At 38.9% G+C, this 18,386-nt stretch overlaps 1 protein-coding gene across 1 annotated transcript; it reads right to left on the minus strand.

Moving 5' to 3' along the window:
• Positions 1-1,551: 1,551 nt before the first annotated feature.
• LOC142181660 (uncharacterized) lies at positions 1,552-5,711 on the minus strand. Its single transcript, XM_075255051.1, has 4 exons — positions 5,108-5,711; positions 3,121-3,625; positions 2,408-2,480; positions 1,552-1,830 (listed from the first exon to the last, which is right to left on the minus strand). The coding sequence occupies exons 1-4, from the start codon at positions 5,469-5,471 to the stop codon at positions 1,693-1,695; spliced, it is 1,080 nt and encodes a 359-aa protein (XP_075111152.1). The 5' UTR covers positions 5,472-5,711; the 3' UTR covers positions 1,552-1,692.
• Positions 5,712-18,386: the final 12,675 nt, after the last annotated feature.

The following is an 18,386-nucleotide window of genomic DNA, read 5'->3' on the forward strand; positions in this document are numbered from 1 at the left end:
TTTCAGAATTCATTGTTGCGGGGACTCTTCAAAATACTGCCGCACTCGTATCGGATTCTCCAAAAATAGATTATTTTTAGAGTATCCGACACACACCTTGCGACATTTTAGGAGAGTCTGAGCAACATAATGTTCCAATGGAAACTTCAACGTACTGCAAACATATGTCAACTATGTGTATAGTTCCATGCTGCCAAAGAACAAGCTAAGGATGGTAAACCAAGAGAACACAAGCTAGTTAATAAACTGAAGTGGTATTAGAAAATACGATACTTTATAGAAAGCCCAAAACCAAATGCCTTTGTCTCTAGAATGATTCCAAGATAGTAATGAAATTATAAGCCACCAAACTTGATAAGAGTGCACAAGGTTCAATATTGTCACAAGTTTCTAAATATCCTTCTACGTCAATATTTATCAAAAGTAAACAACTAAATAAAGATCGATGATTTCATAGTGATAATATAAAGCCTTTGAAGCTTTGAATATGACATGCTTGAACCATCAACAGCGTTTCTATTTTATACATACAATAGAAAGCGATGAAAACAAATTAAAGTATCACACCACCACATTGACAAACATCATTCTTTATTGACATCACATTAACCTTTCAGCATGTACCTTTATTTAATGAAGGCAACATGCTTGCATAGACAAGGAGAAATCCGCAAAAGATTTGAATTTAGCACTTAACAGTTCCATCTTCTAATCAACATACTAGTGCTTCCACTGTACTATACATCTGTAGTTCCAAAATCTCTGTTTGCTTAAACAGTTCTTCCAACTATGCATATTTATAATAAATTAATACAAGCAACACAAACTATTAATAGCAACACCATAAGCCCAGATGCAGAGCCAGGATTTCAACTTTATGGGCTCTCGATATTAGAATGATGCTCCCAAATATTAATAACTGGGTTCTAAATTTAATGTGTACATATTTAATGAATTTATTAATATAAATACACAGTTTGCACAAATTCTACTGGGATGGGCTTCTATCTCCACACTCTGCATAAGCCTATAAGCCATTTCAAGGATACAGTCCTCCAAGCCCTTCCTACTCCCATGTTCTAACCTGATTGGTTAGATACTATGTTACAGTTACAAGGTTAAGAATTTAACTTAAGGAATAGTTGTTCTTAGTTTCACAAAATTATCAAGCCAATATTCATTAATTCAGGACAAGCATCCATGATGTGAAGTTAACAAAATCAACACTTCAACCAATTATATGTGCATCCATGCACGCTCATGTTTGTGCGTCTCTGTTGAATGCATTCTAAAGGTTTTTGCCTTGTCCTTTTCGCAAATGAATTCCCTTGCGCAAGCAAAAATAGGTATTCTCATGCCAAAGAAAAGTATAAAGCTACAGAAACTCCTATAACGACGTCCATTTTGATCAAGAAATTCACCAAATTTTATGGCTTTCGAAATGTGACTTTTTATGCGAGTGTCTGTTTGTCGCGAACGTGATACCTGATCTGTAGGAAAAAAAACTTTTTACCACTTTACGTGTAACATAACAAATACAAATAACAGTTACAACAACTATGAAGAGTTACCACTGATAACTATGTAAGTCTGGTACATCAACACGTTTATGAAGTATATGGGCATTACTATACAGGGAGGGTCAATTGGTCAGACTAGATCTGCTACTTGTCAAACACTATTCCTTTCCTTCTAGTCCAAATCACTGTACGATGCTTCCTCTTCTGGCAATTCAAACTCATCAACCTCTTGAAAATGCTTTCGCCAGTAGTTGACAAAATCTTCTGGCAAGGGATCTTCAACGACAGGTTTCTGCTCTGTGCGCCTCCTCTGCAGAAACATTTTAGTTGTTAGCCATCAAAATGGTAGGCTATGATATAAGTGAAAGAATGCACAGCCCGCATTCCAGAAAGCAGTTATCAGCAATATTAATAGGAATTTATTACTAGTTTTAAACACCAACTCCTCAGTTTTAGGTAACTCACTGAGCCATATTTTAGTTCATCTTGCCCTAATATTGTTTTGACATGGTTGGCGAAGAAAATCAGGTCAGGGGGTCAGCGATGTAAGCTTAGGCTTGCTATTGGAACCATTTTAGAAAGAAATGTTTCAGAACGCTAACGAACCTCCATGTCATGAATGTCTCTCATATCTAATCTACATATTTTCCTATATATGAAACATATATATTACAAGATAATTGTGCAAAGATACGGATGAAACAAACTTTAGCATATTATTTCCCAAAGCTCTGAAACTGAACCTAGAAATAGAAAATGAAAGAGGCCAGTACCCATTACTACTGGTAGTCCATGAGATCTCAACAGCAATGAGAAGGATGTATAAAAGAAGCCAGTTACAGATGCTTCTCATTAGAGATCAATACAAAAAGAGATTGTTAACAAACCTTGTTACGCTTTCCAGTAGGATCCGTCCATGAACCTGAGGGTTTAATATTACCAGCTCCATTGAATTCAGTCCTATATAGAAGAAACAAGAATCAAGAGAGCATCAGTATTGAGCATTCTCCTATGTCACTTTTCACGTTTAAAATGTCTTTATTCCATTCAAAACATAAAATGCCTCGATTTTAGATGTGCCGCAGGAAAGAAATGGGACTAAGGGAAGGTGTTGCTAATGTGCATGCTGCAGAGCTATCTTGCATATTAAGCATGTGCGGAGCCTTTAAAGTGAACATAATTACAACTAAGACACCCAATTCATTAAAGATTATGCTACTTCAGTAGATAAAGAAATAAATAGTAGCTTGAGTGCACTGCCAAGACAGAAAAATTTTCAGCCAGACTCAAGCTGGGAAAGGATACACATTCATGAGGAAGTGCCACTGAAAATTTCTCAGGGTCAAAACTAGAGGTAAAACTGCATGTGCGGTGTCAGGAGCATGAAAGTTCAATCAACCAACAATCTATATTTGGTACAGGATATCAGCAAATGATATCACCACAACAAGCTTCAAATCTCACGTGAGTAACCTCAGAAAAAAGGAGGAAAAAAAAAAAGCTGATATAAGAAAAAGGAGGAAATAAAACCGCTTCCTCAAGATTACATACATGTAGAGGCAGACTAAATAGAAAAAGTGTGTGTGTGAGAGAGAGAGACCTATTGGTTCTTGTCTTTGGAAAAGTAGGGCAACTAAAAACTGATGCGTCTTCCATCCCTTTTCCCCTTGTTTTCTTTAAAGATGTGAAACTCCGAGTCAAAACACCAACTTTTTCTTCTGCTGTTTTTTCATCTGTAGGAAAGTGCTGATGAGAAATTGCCTTAGCTTTGGCCTTTACTCTCTGAGGAGATGAAGACACAAAAGGCTCATGAATAACTATTCCCTTCTTTTTCTTATTTCCTGAAACTGGAGTAGATAGAACAGCAATTCCTTTCCCCTTATCTTCCTTGGTCTCAGGAGACAAGCTACTGAAAGGCTCGGCAATTGCCTTCCCTTTATCCTTTGTGATTGTAGGAGGCAGGGAAAGGAAAGGCTCATCAATCTCTTTCCTTTTGTCTTTTTTGTTTTCATGAAGACTGGGAGTGATGTTCGGAGCAGTAGATTCCAAATTAGACTTCTCTGTAGTCTGCCTTCGATTATAAACTACAGCTTCATTATCCCTGCCTGCTTGAGTAACAAACAAGACCAAACTTAGACAGGTTAGCCCCAGGCGTTAAAACAAATACAGACATTGGAAATTGAGCAAAAGCAAGCATAGTAACACAATTCCTGCATTTAGCATTTCAATATTGGGAAGCCAAACTTATTAGAGCAAATGAAGAATCAACCAAATCAATGTTAGGTATTATGTAGATTGCTTCTGCTCACATGGCAGGAGCGTGTTTACAATTTTTAACATAAACCTCAATTTGCTAGGGGTAGGCACCTGTAGATCATGTTTCACAATATATTAAGCTACTTTTATACATCATACTCGGACTATTTGTAGGCTTGTGATTAATCTAACACAATCCTCCTCCTTCATCTAGACTTGGAACTGACTATATGAATCTCACATACGCAAAGTTCAAACTTATCATCATTACTGTATCAATAATAATTACTTTATCAATAATAATGATTTCTTTGAACTAAAGACCTTAAGAGGTACTCAATAGTTAAATTATTAAGAAGAGATTACTTATATCCCATGTTTCACAAGTTCAGATGGACGTAAAGACAGCTATTGCTACTAAGATTTTAAACAAAGTAGGTTAATAATTTCGTTTGTAACTTTTGGAGTTCCAAATCCCAGAGGAGGATCAAGAATTCGTACTTCGTGGGTTCGAGTATGGAAGTCCACCACAACTCATTTGATTTATTAGGTTTGTAATCTATATTCTTATACTCCCTTTCCTAATTTATGTGGCGGTAATTGACTCAGCACAGAGTTTAAGAAGAAAGAAAAACTTTTAAAACGTGTGGTCTAATACAAGCAATAAATATTTATGCGACTATAAATTATCTCATTAAGAGTAAAGTGGTAATTTTAAAATTAAAATAATTCTAAATAAGGAAGTATGATATTATTTTTGGGACAGACTAAAAAAGAAAGTATGACACATAAATTCGGACAGAGGGAGTACTATTTAGTGGATATTTAACACATTACAGGGGCTAAAAGCTACTAGGTTCAGAGTTCCGATGAACGCATAACCCCTTAAACCCCCCCACCCCCCCCCCCAAAAAAAAAAAATCTACATTGTAGTCTTCTACAAGGCAGCAGAATTAGTTGTCCATCAATGTACTTCTGAGTCGCAGTAACTCTGAATGGAAGGAGCTAAAATCCTACAGATATCAATTTCTTTTTCATAATCAAGTTCTTCACACTTAACAGATTATTTAACACTACTATAATCCTCCAACGAAAACGACACATAAAGAAAAATAGATAGCAAGGTTGGAAATATCAGGAGCTGCTTATAAGCAATATATTTATTCCCTACATGATAATTAACCGCGACTTAATGTGGAAACAGGAAAGCGAGTAAAATAAACCTAAATGTCAAAATTCAAACAATAAATCCAAATAAACTGGAATATGCAAATACACACACACACACACACACACACAGGGGGATAGAGAGTGGGGGAGAGAGATCATACCTGGAGTGGTTAATGAATAGTCAGGCACACGAGCAACATAACGAACAGTAGAAATATCGGCGGGGTTAGGGTTTTGAGCAGAGTTGAAATTGGAAGATGCGACGCTGGTTCCAGAGTTTGCCTCCGTGGAATTGTTATTGGGCGAGTTGTTGTTAGGTTTTGATGTATTGGAAACAGAAATTGGGGGTTTTCGGAAAACATTTTGAGGTTTCGAAGAAGAAGCGGCGGAGGAGGAGACAAGCTTGCGGAGAGTGGAAGTGGGTATGAGATTGAAATTGGAGATGTCGGATAAGGGTTGCCTCTTCTTGTTGTTCATGGATTTAGAGCTGTTGTTCGGGTTACTATTATTTCTTTGAGTAGCCATGGATTCCCATTTATCAGCTTCTCATTTCGTCAATCTTATTCTGTTGTTAACCGAAAAGAAGATTGTCGAAGAAGCTTAATAATCAGTTGGGTGGCGGGAAAACCTGTGGGAGATTTTTGAAAAAGTATCGGTGGATTATAGAGTTCACGACAAGATTGTTGAGTTTGGTAGAGAGGTCTCGATAGTTCCGTTCGGAATCCTCGATTCAACGCTAGCCCGTCTTTAGTTTTTCAACCTTTTGGCCTTATTAAAAAAATAAATTACCTATATATGCAAGGTTAGAAGCTTCTTTATTATTATTATTATTATTATTATTATTATTATTGTTATTATTATTATTATTATTGTTATTACTTAATTACCTGATATAGCAAGATATTGGAAACATATAAATTCGAGCCTTGCTAGATGAATTTGGCTGCAAAGCACGGAACCCTTTCTTTCCCGCTAACATTCAATTACTACATTGTTTACCATAAAATTCGGATAACAACTAAACTTGTAAAGTGATTTTAAGGATATGAGATTTCACTTAATATTAATTGATAAACATAAAGATAAATGATACAAATTGACAACAATACAAAGCAAACAAGTGTTTGGTCAATGCCCTCGAGCTAATGAACCCTCAAGCTCGGTAGAGTAAGAACAGTTAAAGAGCAGCAAGTTGATGAGCAAAAGAAAGAAATATTATATTGCTTTGATATTCGTGAATGTAAGGTCCTTTACAAATGATGGGGACTCCCCTTTATATACTAGAGGAATCCTAATTATGGTACAATTCTAATTATGGAAGCAAATTCCATGATTGGTACGAATAACCGCCATTGATTTGATCTGTTCCGAGATTTTCACTGTGATCTTCGACCGGTTACGAATATCTTACCTTTGCGTTATTGCACATCACTCGAAATTGGTCATACTTAGTCTCGATTGCTGCTGGCCTCGGTCTTGACGGACATCTCGATTCTTGAACTCGACACCTCGTCTTCGTGTTATAGCCCGATCAATTGCGAAGTTGACCATCGGCGTGATCTCCCGGTCTCGATTAAATAGCAAAATCGGGCAAGCCCGATTTTAACCGTATACAGATAGTCCCCTCCTTTTTACCTACACCCCGTAAAGGGGTATATAAGGGAGTTTTTCCAATTAAAGGACAATCGAAATGGGATTATTTTATTTACAAATTCAGAGTCGCCACTTAGGAGATTTATGGTGTCCCAAGTCACCGGTTCCAATCCCGAATCGAGAAAAAGATTGACTCAGTTTAACAGTCCGCGAACTAGAAATCCGAGTAAGGAATTCTGTTAACCCGGGAGAAGGTGTTAGGTATTCCCGTGTTTCGTGGTTCTAGCACGGTCGCTCAACTGTTATATTTAGCTAGATTATCTGATTTTAAACAATTATGAACCTATGTGCAAATTTTAGCTGTTAACCGCTTTTAATTGATTTTTAAAGGAAATTGCAATGTCATTAAAAACATGTCTCGAACCACGTCACATAAATGCACCCGTGATTTTTGACATGATTTAACATCGTTGGGATTTGGATTTGGGTCACATAAATGTGCACCCGAATTTAGGAGAAGTAATTTTACTAAAATATCGCACCTAAAGCAACTACGCGTTTTTAACTTTGCGAGGGCCATGGAAATTTACTAAAAGGCACGCCTCGAATTCTAAATATTTTTTTAATGACATAATTAAAGAGGGCCACGCAATTTGTCATCTTACTTGGCGCGGCGCACCTCGGTTTATTCTAACCAAAAGTCTTTTAAGCTAACTCATGAGGGCCATAGACTATGTCTTGCCTAATATATGCACCTCCAATCTACTTTTAAAAGTCCAATTAATCAATTAAAGAAGGCTTGTGGAACTTCTAATTATTTAATTAAAAACTCGATCCTACTAACTAACTAGCAGGCATCATATTAAAAAAGAAACCAATCAACTCGAAACCAAATTGTATCGGCGAATTGCCGTGAATCGAATCCATTCCAATTACCTCCAAGCTTGGGCCCAAGTGAGCCCAGTTCTTAATGAGGGAGAAACGTTCAAATACTCAACATGTGACATTGAATCAGAGACCGGATGCATGTTATTTGGGGCCAACTTCAGGCCCAAGTTTTCAGAACCAACAATTGTGCTAACTCAATTAAAGCAAATCAATCAAAGGCTATAGGAACATGCCAGGGAGACAGCCTCTGAATTTGGTCGTTCTAAGCTCAAAGTGACCAAGCTCACAATTCTGAAGCTTAAAGGATTTCAACACCAAACAATTATTTTGCCATCATGCTTCCCAGATCCAAGTTTACTCAACCCTATGTTCAGAACATACAATTGACAAAAGAGATCCAATGAAATTATTCACTTAACAAATGTGAAATTAAGCATTAACCTAAAACGTAACACGATTATAAGACATAACATGCAGTTCTGAACATTGTTCCATTAGCACTTGGCATTTTTGACGACTTCGAAAGGAAACCTATACTGAACAATGCAGAATTCAACAGAGAGTAAGCAAAATATCTAAAACCCAAGCAATCTAATCAAATAGTCTGCTGTAATAGCCTTTGAAGTCCTTTTATACAAAAACTCTTAACTCAGATTCATGTAAACCACTAATAACTAGAGCACGCGACTTGCCTAGTATTGCAAACGAACTTAGAACTGAAACAGAAATGAGCAAACTACAATGAGAACCAAAACTAACTATGAAATTTGGAGGTTTTCGGAAATGTAAAAAACCCAGACATTTAATAAAACTGATGTTGTCTATATTTTAAACTTCGAGCAAACAAACTTGTGCTTCTCCATTTCACACGTCAAGAAGATGAATACCTGGAAATAAAGGGAACAAAGGAGTAAAGGTTTAGTAGAAGAAAAGCAGCAGCAGAAGCCAGCCCTAAACCCAGAAATAGGACAGTAGAGACCACAACAGAATCCAAACCAGACTCTAAATACTCAGAAATCAAAACATTTTAGACCAGAATGCAAGACTGTGAATTTTCAGTGATTTGAACCAGACTATTAGGACCAAAAGAACCAAAATCTGAGCAGAATTCTCATGTAATTTTCTAGAAAATGCAGGGGATTTAAGGTCATTTCAGAATTTCTTAAAGAAAGGCAGCCATTTCAGTGCTTGGATAAATTTTTATCTATTAACATTTGACTTGAATATCAAGTAATGATGCCTTTATAGGCAAGGCATTAGGACTGCTGAAATAAGTTAAGATTTGCACCCTAATCCTTTTGACATTTTTGTTTTTGCTCTCATACCCTTAGGGTAAAACATCAGATTTCATATTAGCCCCTACCATAGCTTCCTAGAAGTTTTTTTAGGCTGTTACAAAAGATTCCCTTGCCTATACTACCCATATTACCCTTAACAGCCTTGTTTATTACCCCTGGGACCTCAAATGGGTTATGGGTCAAATGACCCAATGGTTAAACTAGAACTGGGCTCAAAAAATCCATTCGAACTCTTAGAATTGTTTATGAAATGAATTCAGAGCCCAAATGAAATGAACCCAAATTGAGCAGACTATGAAAACAGTAGAAAATGGCTAAACAATTTTCGCAAAACTTAAAACTTAAGCTAAGGGACTAAATTATCATATAATCCTAATTGAACTAACAAGGCTAAACACACAAAGTAAAGTCAGAAATTAATCGTGTTGTCAACAAAAGAACTAGACTGACTAAACAAAAATCACAGAACCAACTTGGAACGAAAAACTGAGACGGAACAAGACGGACAACACTCAATCTCAATTTAGAAAACTCGTTCAATTTTATTTTCATTAACCGGAGGGAAAAAGAAGAAGATAAGAGGAAAGAAGGATGAAATAATCACAAGCGTAAATGAGAGGAAAGAAAGAAACTCACCAACTCGGGCTCGACCCTTTGACTGAGTTTCGATGTAAACCCCCAAATAACGTCAACCACTTGTTCTTTGTCAAATAGCGTTACTCCGTGGTAGCACTGGCCCAGGATACTCAAAAAAATTGGGAAAATATCATTGCATGCGCAGATTTGACTTTGACCTCTAAGGCTCGAACCTTAGACCTGAGATTCGAGACGCTCCGGCAAGATTCGAGGGAAACGGAGTGGGGATTCGGTATGAGGGGGTCATAGTGGCTATGTGGTGTTAATCTGGGGTCATTTGGGAAAAGTTGAGCTTTTGGTCTGGTCTTTGATTTAACATTCCAGATTAATTGGTGAGATTCGAAGGACACAAGTTAGGGATTTGGGAAGAGGAAATGAAGGAGGTCTTAGGGTGTAAGTTTGGTGGCGGTTCACGGTGGCACTGCCGGGGGAAGGCGGTGGAGTTTTGAGGCGGCTCAGTTAGGGTTAGGTCTGAGCCTTCTGATAGATGGGGGTGTTTGGGACATAGGGCTGTTTCAGACAACTTTATAGTCTGGGGGCAGTTCTCGACCGTTGGATGGAACAACATCGACGGCCCAGATCTATCTCAATGAAACAATGTCGTTTCATTTGGGGGGAAAATTCAGACCGGGTCAGGCGTGGGTTGGGCCGGGTATTTAGTGGTTATTACTTGGGCTGAGGCAATAAAATCGGGTTTGAGCCCAGATTTCTTTCATTCTTTCTTTTTCCTTTTCAATCCACAATTCTTTCTTTTTCTAAAATCAAAATAAATCCTAAATTAATTAATAATAATTTTTCAAACTAAATTATCCTACCCAAATAGATTAATCACTCATCATGGTATTTACAATAATTAATTAAACCCTAAATTTAAGGAAAAATTGCACAATTCAAAATTTAAAGTAAAAAATGCAAAATGAATTATGTTTGCGATTTTCATTTTTTATAAAACAAATTAATTTGCTAATTAATCTAAAACATAAAATTAAATCCTAAATACAGATGCAACATATTTTTTTGTATTTTTCATGAATTAAATAAGATAAACGTGCATAGACAAATGCAAATAATTAACAGAAAATGCCACGAAATCCAACAAAATTGCAAACACTAAAAGAAATTATTTTGTTTTGAATTTGTTGGACTAATACATATAGGGCAAAAATCACGTGCTCACAGCTGCCCCTCTTTGCCAGGAAACATAAAGAGTTTTCGTGCAAAGATAAAGTGAGCGGATACGAGCGATTTTTGCCGGTTTGAATACTCCGTGGGAAGCATTTTGAAAGAGTTGACCGCACTCTACTTCCAAGGTTGCCTACATATCCTTGGATAAAAAAGGAATCAGGTCAGTGTAGTTTGAGAAGTTTTGGTAGCTGGGACTACCATGAAGCTGTGATTTCGCTGTTACTGCTGTTGTTGCTACTGCTTACTGAACCCCCTTATTACACCATGTCAAAATAAAACAAGAAGCTAGACTAGACTATGGTCTATGGATTACAAAAGTCCTATCTATATCTTCAAACTTTCTCTTGTGTTTCTTGTTGCCTTGTTGTCCTTCATCCTCCCGGAGGCATCCATCTGTTGCCACCTTGAATTGTAAACTGAGATATTTTTCCCTTATTCAGGTGGGGCCTAACTGCTGAACTTGATATGTATTCCCTGCTCTTTAGGCGGGCTCCTGACTTCAAAACGTGAATGTATCCCCATGCTATCTAGGCGGGCTCTTGACTGCTGACTTGAAATGTATTCCCTGCTCTTCAGGTGGGCTCCTGACTTTAACATAAACAAAGCAAAGAATCTGAAAGCTAAACTTAAATAGTACTCCCTTGTTCTCCAGGCGGGCTCCTGAATGTTGCATTTGAAAGTATTCCCTACTCTCCAGGCGGGCTCCTGACTTCAATTTGAAATGTATTCCCTGCTCTCCAGGCAGGCTCCTGACTTCAAAATAAACAAAGCAAAGAATTTGAAGGCTCAAACTTAAATTGTACTCCAGGCGGACTCCTGACTGCTGCATTTGAAAGTATTCCCTACTCTTCAGGCGGGCTCCTGACTTTAACTTGAAATGTATTCCCTGCTCTCCAGGCGGGCTCCTGACTTCTGACTGGAAATGTATTCCCTTATTCTCCAGGCGGGCTCCTGACTTCATAATAGACAAAACAAGGAGTTTGAAAGCTAAAATTTAAACTGTACTCCCTTGTTCTCCAGGCGGGCATCCTGATTGCTGCGCTTGAAAGTATTCCCTGCTCTCTAGGCGGGCTCCTGACTTCAACTTGAAATGTATTCCCTTGTTCTCCAGACGGGCTCCTGACTTCAAAATAAACAAAGCAAAGAATTTGAAAACTAAAACTTCAATTGCAATCCCTTGTTCTCTAGGAGAGATCTTGATTGCTGACTTGAAAGTATTTCCTGCTCTCCAGGCGGGCTCCTGACTTCAATAAAACAGACAAAACAAAGAAAATATTCTGCCCCAGTTTGGCGGCTGGGGACAGATGTGATTGTAATACTAAATCATGTTACCAATTGTTACTAAGGATTTGAAAGCTAGGTCCCATTATCCAGGGGGGTCCTGACAACTCTTAACTAATGACAATTTAAAATCTAAGTTATATCTTCTATGGGTTTGATTTCTGCTAAATCTTGCTATCTAAGAGGATCTTTAAACTACTCCCCATTATCCAGGAGGGTTCTGAAACTCAAAGGTCAAATTTTATCTTAAAGATGTCAGCTTTCATGTCTGAATTATACTACCTTACAGCAGAGTTTACGCTAAATGTTGGTATCTAATCGAAATCTTAAGCTAAGTCTCATTATTCAAGAGGGTCCTGAAAACTCCTAATTGAATCCTATCTCGAACATGCAAACTTCTAAGCCAACTTATATTCTTTTGGGATACATTTATGCTAGATTATGCTATTTCTGAACTTTAAACTAGGTCCCATTTTCCAGGAGGGTCCTGAAAATTAAAAATCAAACTTGTTTGGTGCCTTTCTTTCTTTATGGAAGGTTTCTCCGAAACAACCGAAATTTTATGCCCCTGTTGATCAAAGAAAATTTTGTCAGTTTAAAATGGTGGTTAGCTGATGGCATTCTTGCTGAAGATCTTTCCGCTGCATTGTTTTTTTCTGACTGGCTTCCCCGAACTGGCCCTGAACCGCTTTGACTTTCTGACTGACTTTCAAACCCCCATGACCTTTGAGGAACCGAGTGTTCTATACCCGTGCTATTGTTTTGCCTCTAACCCCTTTATCTGAACCTTTGCATCCCCCATTACATTACCAGTCCCTTCCACCAATAAGACTTTCGGTGATTCCTTGTACCCTCCCCTTACATCGTGTTATCCTTAGTATGCTCCGACTACGATGTGCTTTGCAATTTTGGAAGTTGGCAGTGAGTTTTGAATTGATTTGAAGAAGACTGACATTGAAACATCTGACATTGAAACATCTTAGATAGATAAACCAAAAAGAAATGAAATGCAATGACTTTGCGAGTTAAGGATAAGAAGAATCCAAAACCAGATGACTACTACAAAAGGGAAAAAGAAAAAGAAACTTATATGAGTGGAACAGCTGGTACCAATGATCATGACATGCATTTCGGATTAATCAGCCCAATCTGTCCAACCAATCAACTTTCAGTTGCCGTACTTTGTTGCCCCGGAATTTTCATGACCTGATTACTTTACCCAAACCTTGACCTTGTTCGTCCTGCGGTGCCTTGAAACAATTTTCCCACCAACATACCTTTCTCACTTGTTGACTTTTCAACTCACTTTCGTCTCAAGGTGCCCGTGAGGGTTTTCACCAATAAGACTCTCTCGTTTTAATTTCTCTCAACTCCCGTCGCCTTACGGTGTCTGTGAAGGTTTTCACCAATAAGACTCTCTCATTTTATTTCTCTCAACTCCCGTTGCCTTACGGTGCCTGTGAAGGTTTTCACCAATGAGACTCTCTCATTTATTTTTCCTGCTTGAACCAGAGTGTTGCCCTTGACATGAATTACCTTTACCTGCTCGACTTGGCATTTCTCAAAGACTGATCAGAAGGTCTTTCTTTGGACCGTAATGTGAGCTTCTGGACAGGGTTAGAAAGAAAGGGTATAAAAGGCTCAAACAATTCAAATGGGTTAGAATTACAACTTTCGGAATCAGATTTCTCACAACAACCACAACTTCTGCCCCAGTTTCTTGCTTGGGGACTTTTGGATTTTTGTTTTGATGAGACCGAACCGTGAGGCTGCCTACATATCCTTAAAAGGAATCAGGTCGAACGTAGTTCATGTCATAGAAATTACTTCGTTGTTGTGATTTTTCTTTTCTCTTTCTTTTCTTTCTCTCTTTTTCTTCTGTTATTCTTTTTTTTTCTTATTTTTCTTCTTTTTTTTTCTCTCTTTTTCTTTTTGCTTTTCTCTTTTCTTTTCTTTTCTTTCTCCTTCTTCTCTCTTTTCATTTTTCTTCTCCTTTTCCTTTCTTGTTCACTCTTTCTTTTTCCTTTCACTTACTTATCCTGCGCACTTGCGTTTCTGAATTGTGCCGTTGATCCCGAAAGAGGGGTATGAAAGAAAATAAATAAGGCTAAAAAAGGGGTGACAAGGGATAAAGTGTTTAGATAGCAGAACAAAACGCCTTCGTCATTTCAATCTTCAAAATATGCCAAGTACAAACAAGTACAATCAAACAAGGGAATCATACATAGTATCTTTTGACTGCATCAGAATTGATAGCCATTTATACACATTTGCCTTTTATATCTGTCAAATATAATGCGCCATTGGACAATACTCTGGATACAACAAATGGCCCCTGCCAGTTTGGGGCGAACTTTCCTTTTGCTTCAGCCTGATGAGGCAAGATACGTCTCAACAGTAGTTGACCCACTTCGAACTTCCGTGTACGTACCTTCTTGTTATATGCTCTCGCCATTCTCTGTTGGTGCAATTGGCCATGACATACTGCCGCCAATCTCTTTTCATCAATCAGACTTAGTTGCTCTAAGCGGGTTTTGACCCATTCAACGTCATCAATTTCTGCCTCAGCAACAATCTGAAGGGATGTGATTTCAATTTCTATGGGTATTACTACCTTTGTGCCATACACCAACAAATATGGAGTAGCCCCTACTGAAGTGCGACTAGTAGTGCGATAACCTAGCAATGCAAACGATAGCTTTTCATGCCATTGCCTTGAACCTTCCACCATTTTTCGAAGTATCTTCTTTATATTCTTGTTGGCTACCTCGACTGCTCCATTCTCCTTAGGGCTATATGGGGTGGAATTGCGATGTATAATCTTAAACTACTAACATGTTTCCGTCATTAGATGACTGTTGAGATTAGCGCCATTGTCCGTGATGATCACCTTCGGAATCCCAAACCGACAGATGATATTTGAATGTACAAAATTGACCACTGCTTTCTTGGTCACAGATTTGAAAGTTTTTGCTTCAACCCACTTGGTGAAATAATCAATGGCTACCAGAATAAACCTGTGTCCGTTTGATGTTGCTGGTTCGATTGGCCCAATGACATCCATGCCCCAAGAAACAAAAGGCCATGGTGCAGACATTGTATGTAATTCAGATGGTGGAGAATGAATCAAATCTCCGTGCACTTGGCACTGATGATATTTACGCACAAAACTGATGCAATCCTGCTCCATAGTGAGCCAGTAATAACCTGCTCGGAGAATCTTCTTTGCCAGAACGTACCCACTCATATGCGGTCCACAAACTCCGGAATGTACCTCGGTCAAGATAGCTGTGGCCTGTCTTGCATCTATGCATCTTAGCAACCCCAGATCTGGAGTTCTTTTGTACAATATCCCTCCACTGAAGAAAAATCTACTTGCCAATCGTCGAATTGTTCTTTTCTGATCACCTGTGGCCTGTACCGGGTACACCCCATCCTGATGTATTCTTTGATATCATGGAACCATGGCTCCCTATCAAGTTCTTCTTCCACCATATTACAGTAAGCGTGTTGATCACGGACCTGAATCTGCAAAGGGTCCATATAAGCCTTATCTGGATTATGTAGCATTGACGCTAGAGTAGCCAAAGCATCGGCAACTTCATTATGGATACTTGGGATATGCTTAAATTCTATCGACTGGAACCGTTGACAAAGGTCATGCAAACATTGTCTGTACGGTATAAGTTTCAAATCCCGTGTTTCCCATTCTCCCTGAATTTGGTACACCAGGAGGTCCGAGTCACCCAAGACCAAGACTTCCTGGACACCCATATCCACAGCTAACCTCAAACCCAGAATGCAGGCCTTGTATTCAACCATGTTGTTGGTACAGTAAAAACGAAGCTGAGCCGTAACAGGGTAGTGTTGCCCTGTTTCATAAATAATTACCGCTCTTATCCCCACGCCCTTCATGTTTGCAGCCCCATAAAAGAAAAGTTTCCATCCCGGCTTCTCAACTTGCTCCAACTCATCAATGTGCATCACCTCTTCATCAGGGAAATAAGTTTTCAAAGGTTCGTAGTCTTCATCAACCGGATTCTCGGCCAGGTGGTCCGCCAAGGCCTGTGCTTTCATTGCAGTTCGAGTCATGTAGACAATGTCAAACTCTCTGAGCAGGATCTGCCACTTTTCAAGCCTCCCTGTGGGAATAGGTTTCTGAAAGATATACTTTAATGGATCCAAGTGAGATATGAGGTAAGTAGTATAAGATGACAAATAATGTTTCAGCTTTTATGCCACCCAAGTTAGGGCGCAACATGTCCTTTCAAGATGAGTGTACTTAACCTTGTAGGATATGAACTTCTTGCTGAGGTAATAGATGGCCCGCTCCTTCCTACCAGTGATATCAAATAGTGTTGCTCCTTCCGCTCCTTCCTGCCAGTAAGTAGTATAAGATGACAAATAGTGTTTCAGCTTTTGTGCCACCCTAGTTACGGCGCAACATGTCCTTTCAAGATGAGTGTACTTAACCTTGTAGGATATGAACTTCTTGTTGAGGTAATAGATGGCCCGCTCCTTCCTGCCAGTGATATCATGTTGACCCAATACACAACCGAATGAATGATCCAAAACCGTCAAATATAGAATCAAAGGTCGCCCTGGTTCTAGCGTGACCAACACGGGTGGGTTTGACAAATACCCCTTTATCTTATCAAATGCCTCTTGACATTCATCCGTCCACTTGACCGCAGCGTTTTTCTTTAATAGTTTGAAGATAGGCTCACAAGTTGTCGTGAGTTGAGCGATGAACCTACTGATATAATTCAATCTCCCCAACAAACTCATTACCTCGGTCTTGTTCCTTGGAGGTGGCAATTCCTAGATGGCCTTGACTTTCGATGGATCCAGTTCGATACCCCGGTGGATGATTACGAACCCCAACAACTTTCCAGACGGAACCCCGAACGCGCATTTTGCAGGATTAAGCTTGAGATTGTACCTGCGAAGCCTTTGGAAGAACTTTCTCAAATCCCTGACATGGTCAGAATCCTTTCTAGACTTCACGATCACATCATCCACGTACACCTCGATTTCCCGGTGTATCATATCATGGAATATTGTCGTAATTGCCCTCATGTAGGTTGCCCCCGCATTCTTCAAACCAAATGGCATGACCCAATAGCAGTACGTTCCCTACGGTGTGATGAATGCCGTATTTTTGTCATCTTCCTCGTCCATTAAGATCTGATGATAACCCGCATAACAATCCACGAAAGAACCAATCTCATGTTTGGCACAATTATCAATCAAGATATGTATGTTCGGCAATGGGAAATTGTCTTTTGGACTTGCCTTGTTGAGATCCCGATAGTCAACACACACCCTGGTCTTGCCATCCTTCTTCGGCACATGCACAACATTGGCTAACCAGGTGGGATACCAGGTGACCCGAATGACTTTGGCATCGAACTGCTTGGTGACCTCTTCTTTAATCTTAACACTCATATCCGTTTTGAACTTTCTCATCTTTTGTTTGACAGGAGGGAATGCCGGGTTAGTGGGAAATTTGTGAACCACTAAATCAGTGCTTAGACCAGGCATGTCGTCATAAGACTATGCAAAAATATCTTTGTATTCGAACAGTGCTTTAATTATCTCCTCCCTGAGTTAATGTTCCAGATGGACACTTATTTTAGTTTCACGGACATTATCTGGATCCCCTAGATTAACTGCTTCTGTATCGTTCAAATTAGGTTTGGGCTTTTCCTCAAAATGACTTAACTCTTTACTAATTTTTTCATAGGCCTCATCATCATCAAATTCCAACTCGTCATCACACTCAATTTCTTGTATTATTATTTCAGAGTTAGATTGGCTTTTAAAATTGGGCCGAAGATTCCTTATAGATGTCATGTCATTGATATCAGCATAAAAAGAACTGTACAAAAGAAGAAAACAAAAATAAAATTAGAAGGAATGAAGGAAAAGGGACAATTGTAGTTCATTGAATTTAAAGATAACAGGGTTTTAACACATCCAACTGGACGAAACATAATATCTGAATTACAGACCCTGGAATAATCCAGACAACTAAAAGAAAATCAAAACCCACTACCAAGACTCCCTCCGGATAGGAAGAGGAGTAGCTTCCCAGTTGTTGACTTTTGCACATGGTCCCACGAATTGCACATCTGCCTTGCTTGACCCTTCCCCATCCTCAACCATGTTAACCTCAGCGAACAACCTTTCGAGTCCCTTCTCTAAGTCTCCATCAACACCAATCAACGATCCAGGAACCTTTGACAACAATTGCTTTCTGACACCCGGCCTGACAAATGATCTGGATAGACGCGGGATTGGCTTTGGCAGTGTCCATGCTTTCTGTTTCATTTTGCGGGCTCGTCTCACATCTGCAACTGTAGGTTTGAACCCCAGACCAAAAGTATCCAGATTCCTTGGAAGAGAAACCGGTTGCACAATACCTTGCAAAGATGCACCCAAACCCTTGCCCGGTAAAAAACCATTTTCTAACATTTCAACGGCTACCATGACTGATGCCGCAACCATCTTTGGAGTTGGAATGCTCTTTCCTTCCGGAACTTTCTCTACCGATACT

The sequence above is a fragment of the Nicotiana tabacum genome, chromosome 6 (assembly GCF_000715075.1).
Source record: "Nicotiana tabacum cultivar K326 chromosome 6, ASM71507v2, whole genome shotgun sequence".
NCBI lineage: Eukaryota > Viridiplantae > Streptophyta > Magnoliopsida > Solanales > Solanaceae > Nicotiana > Nicotiana tabacum.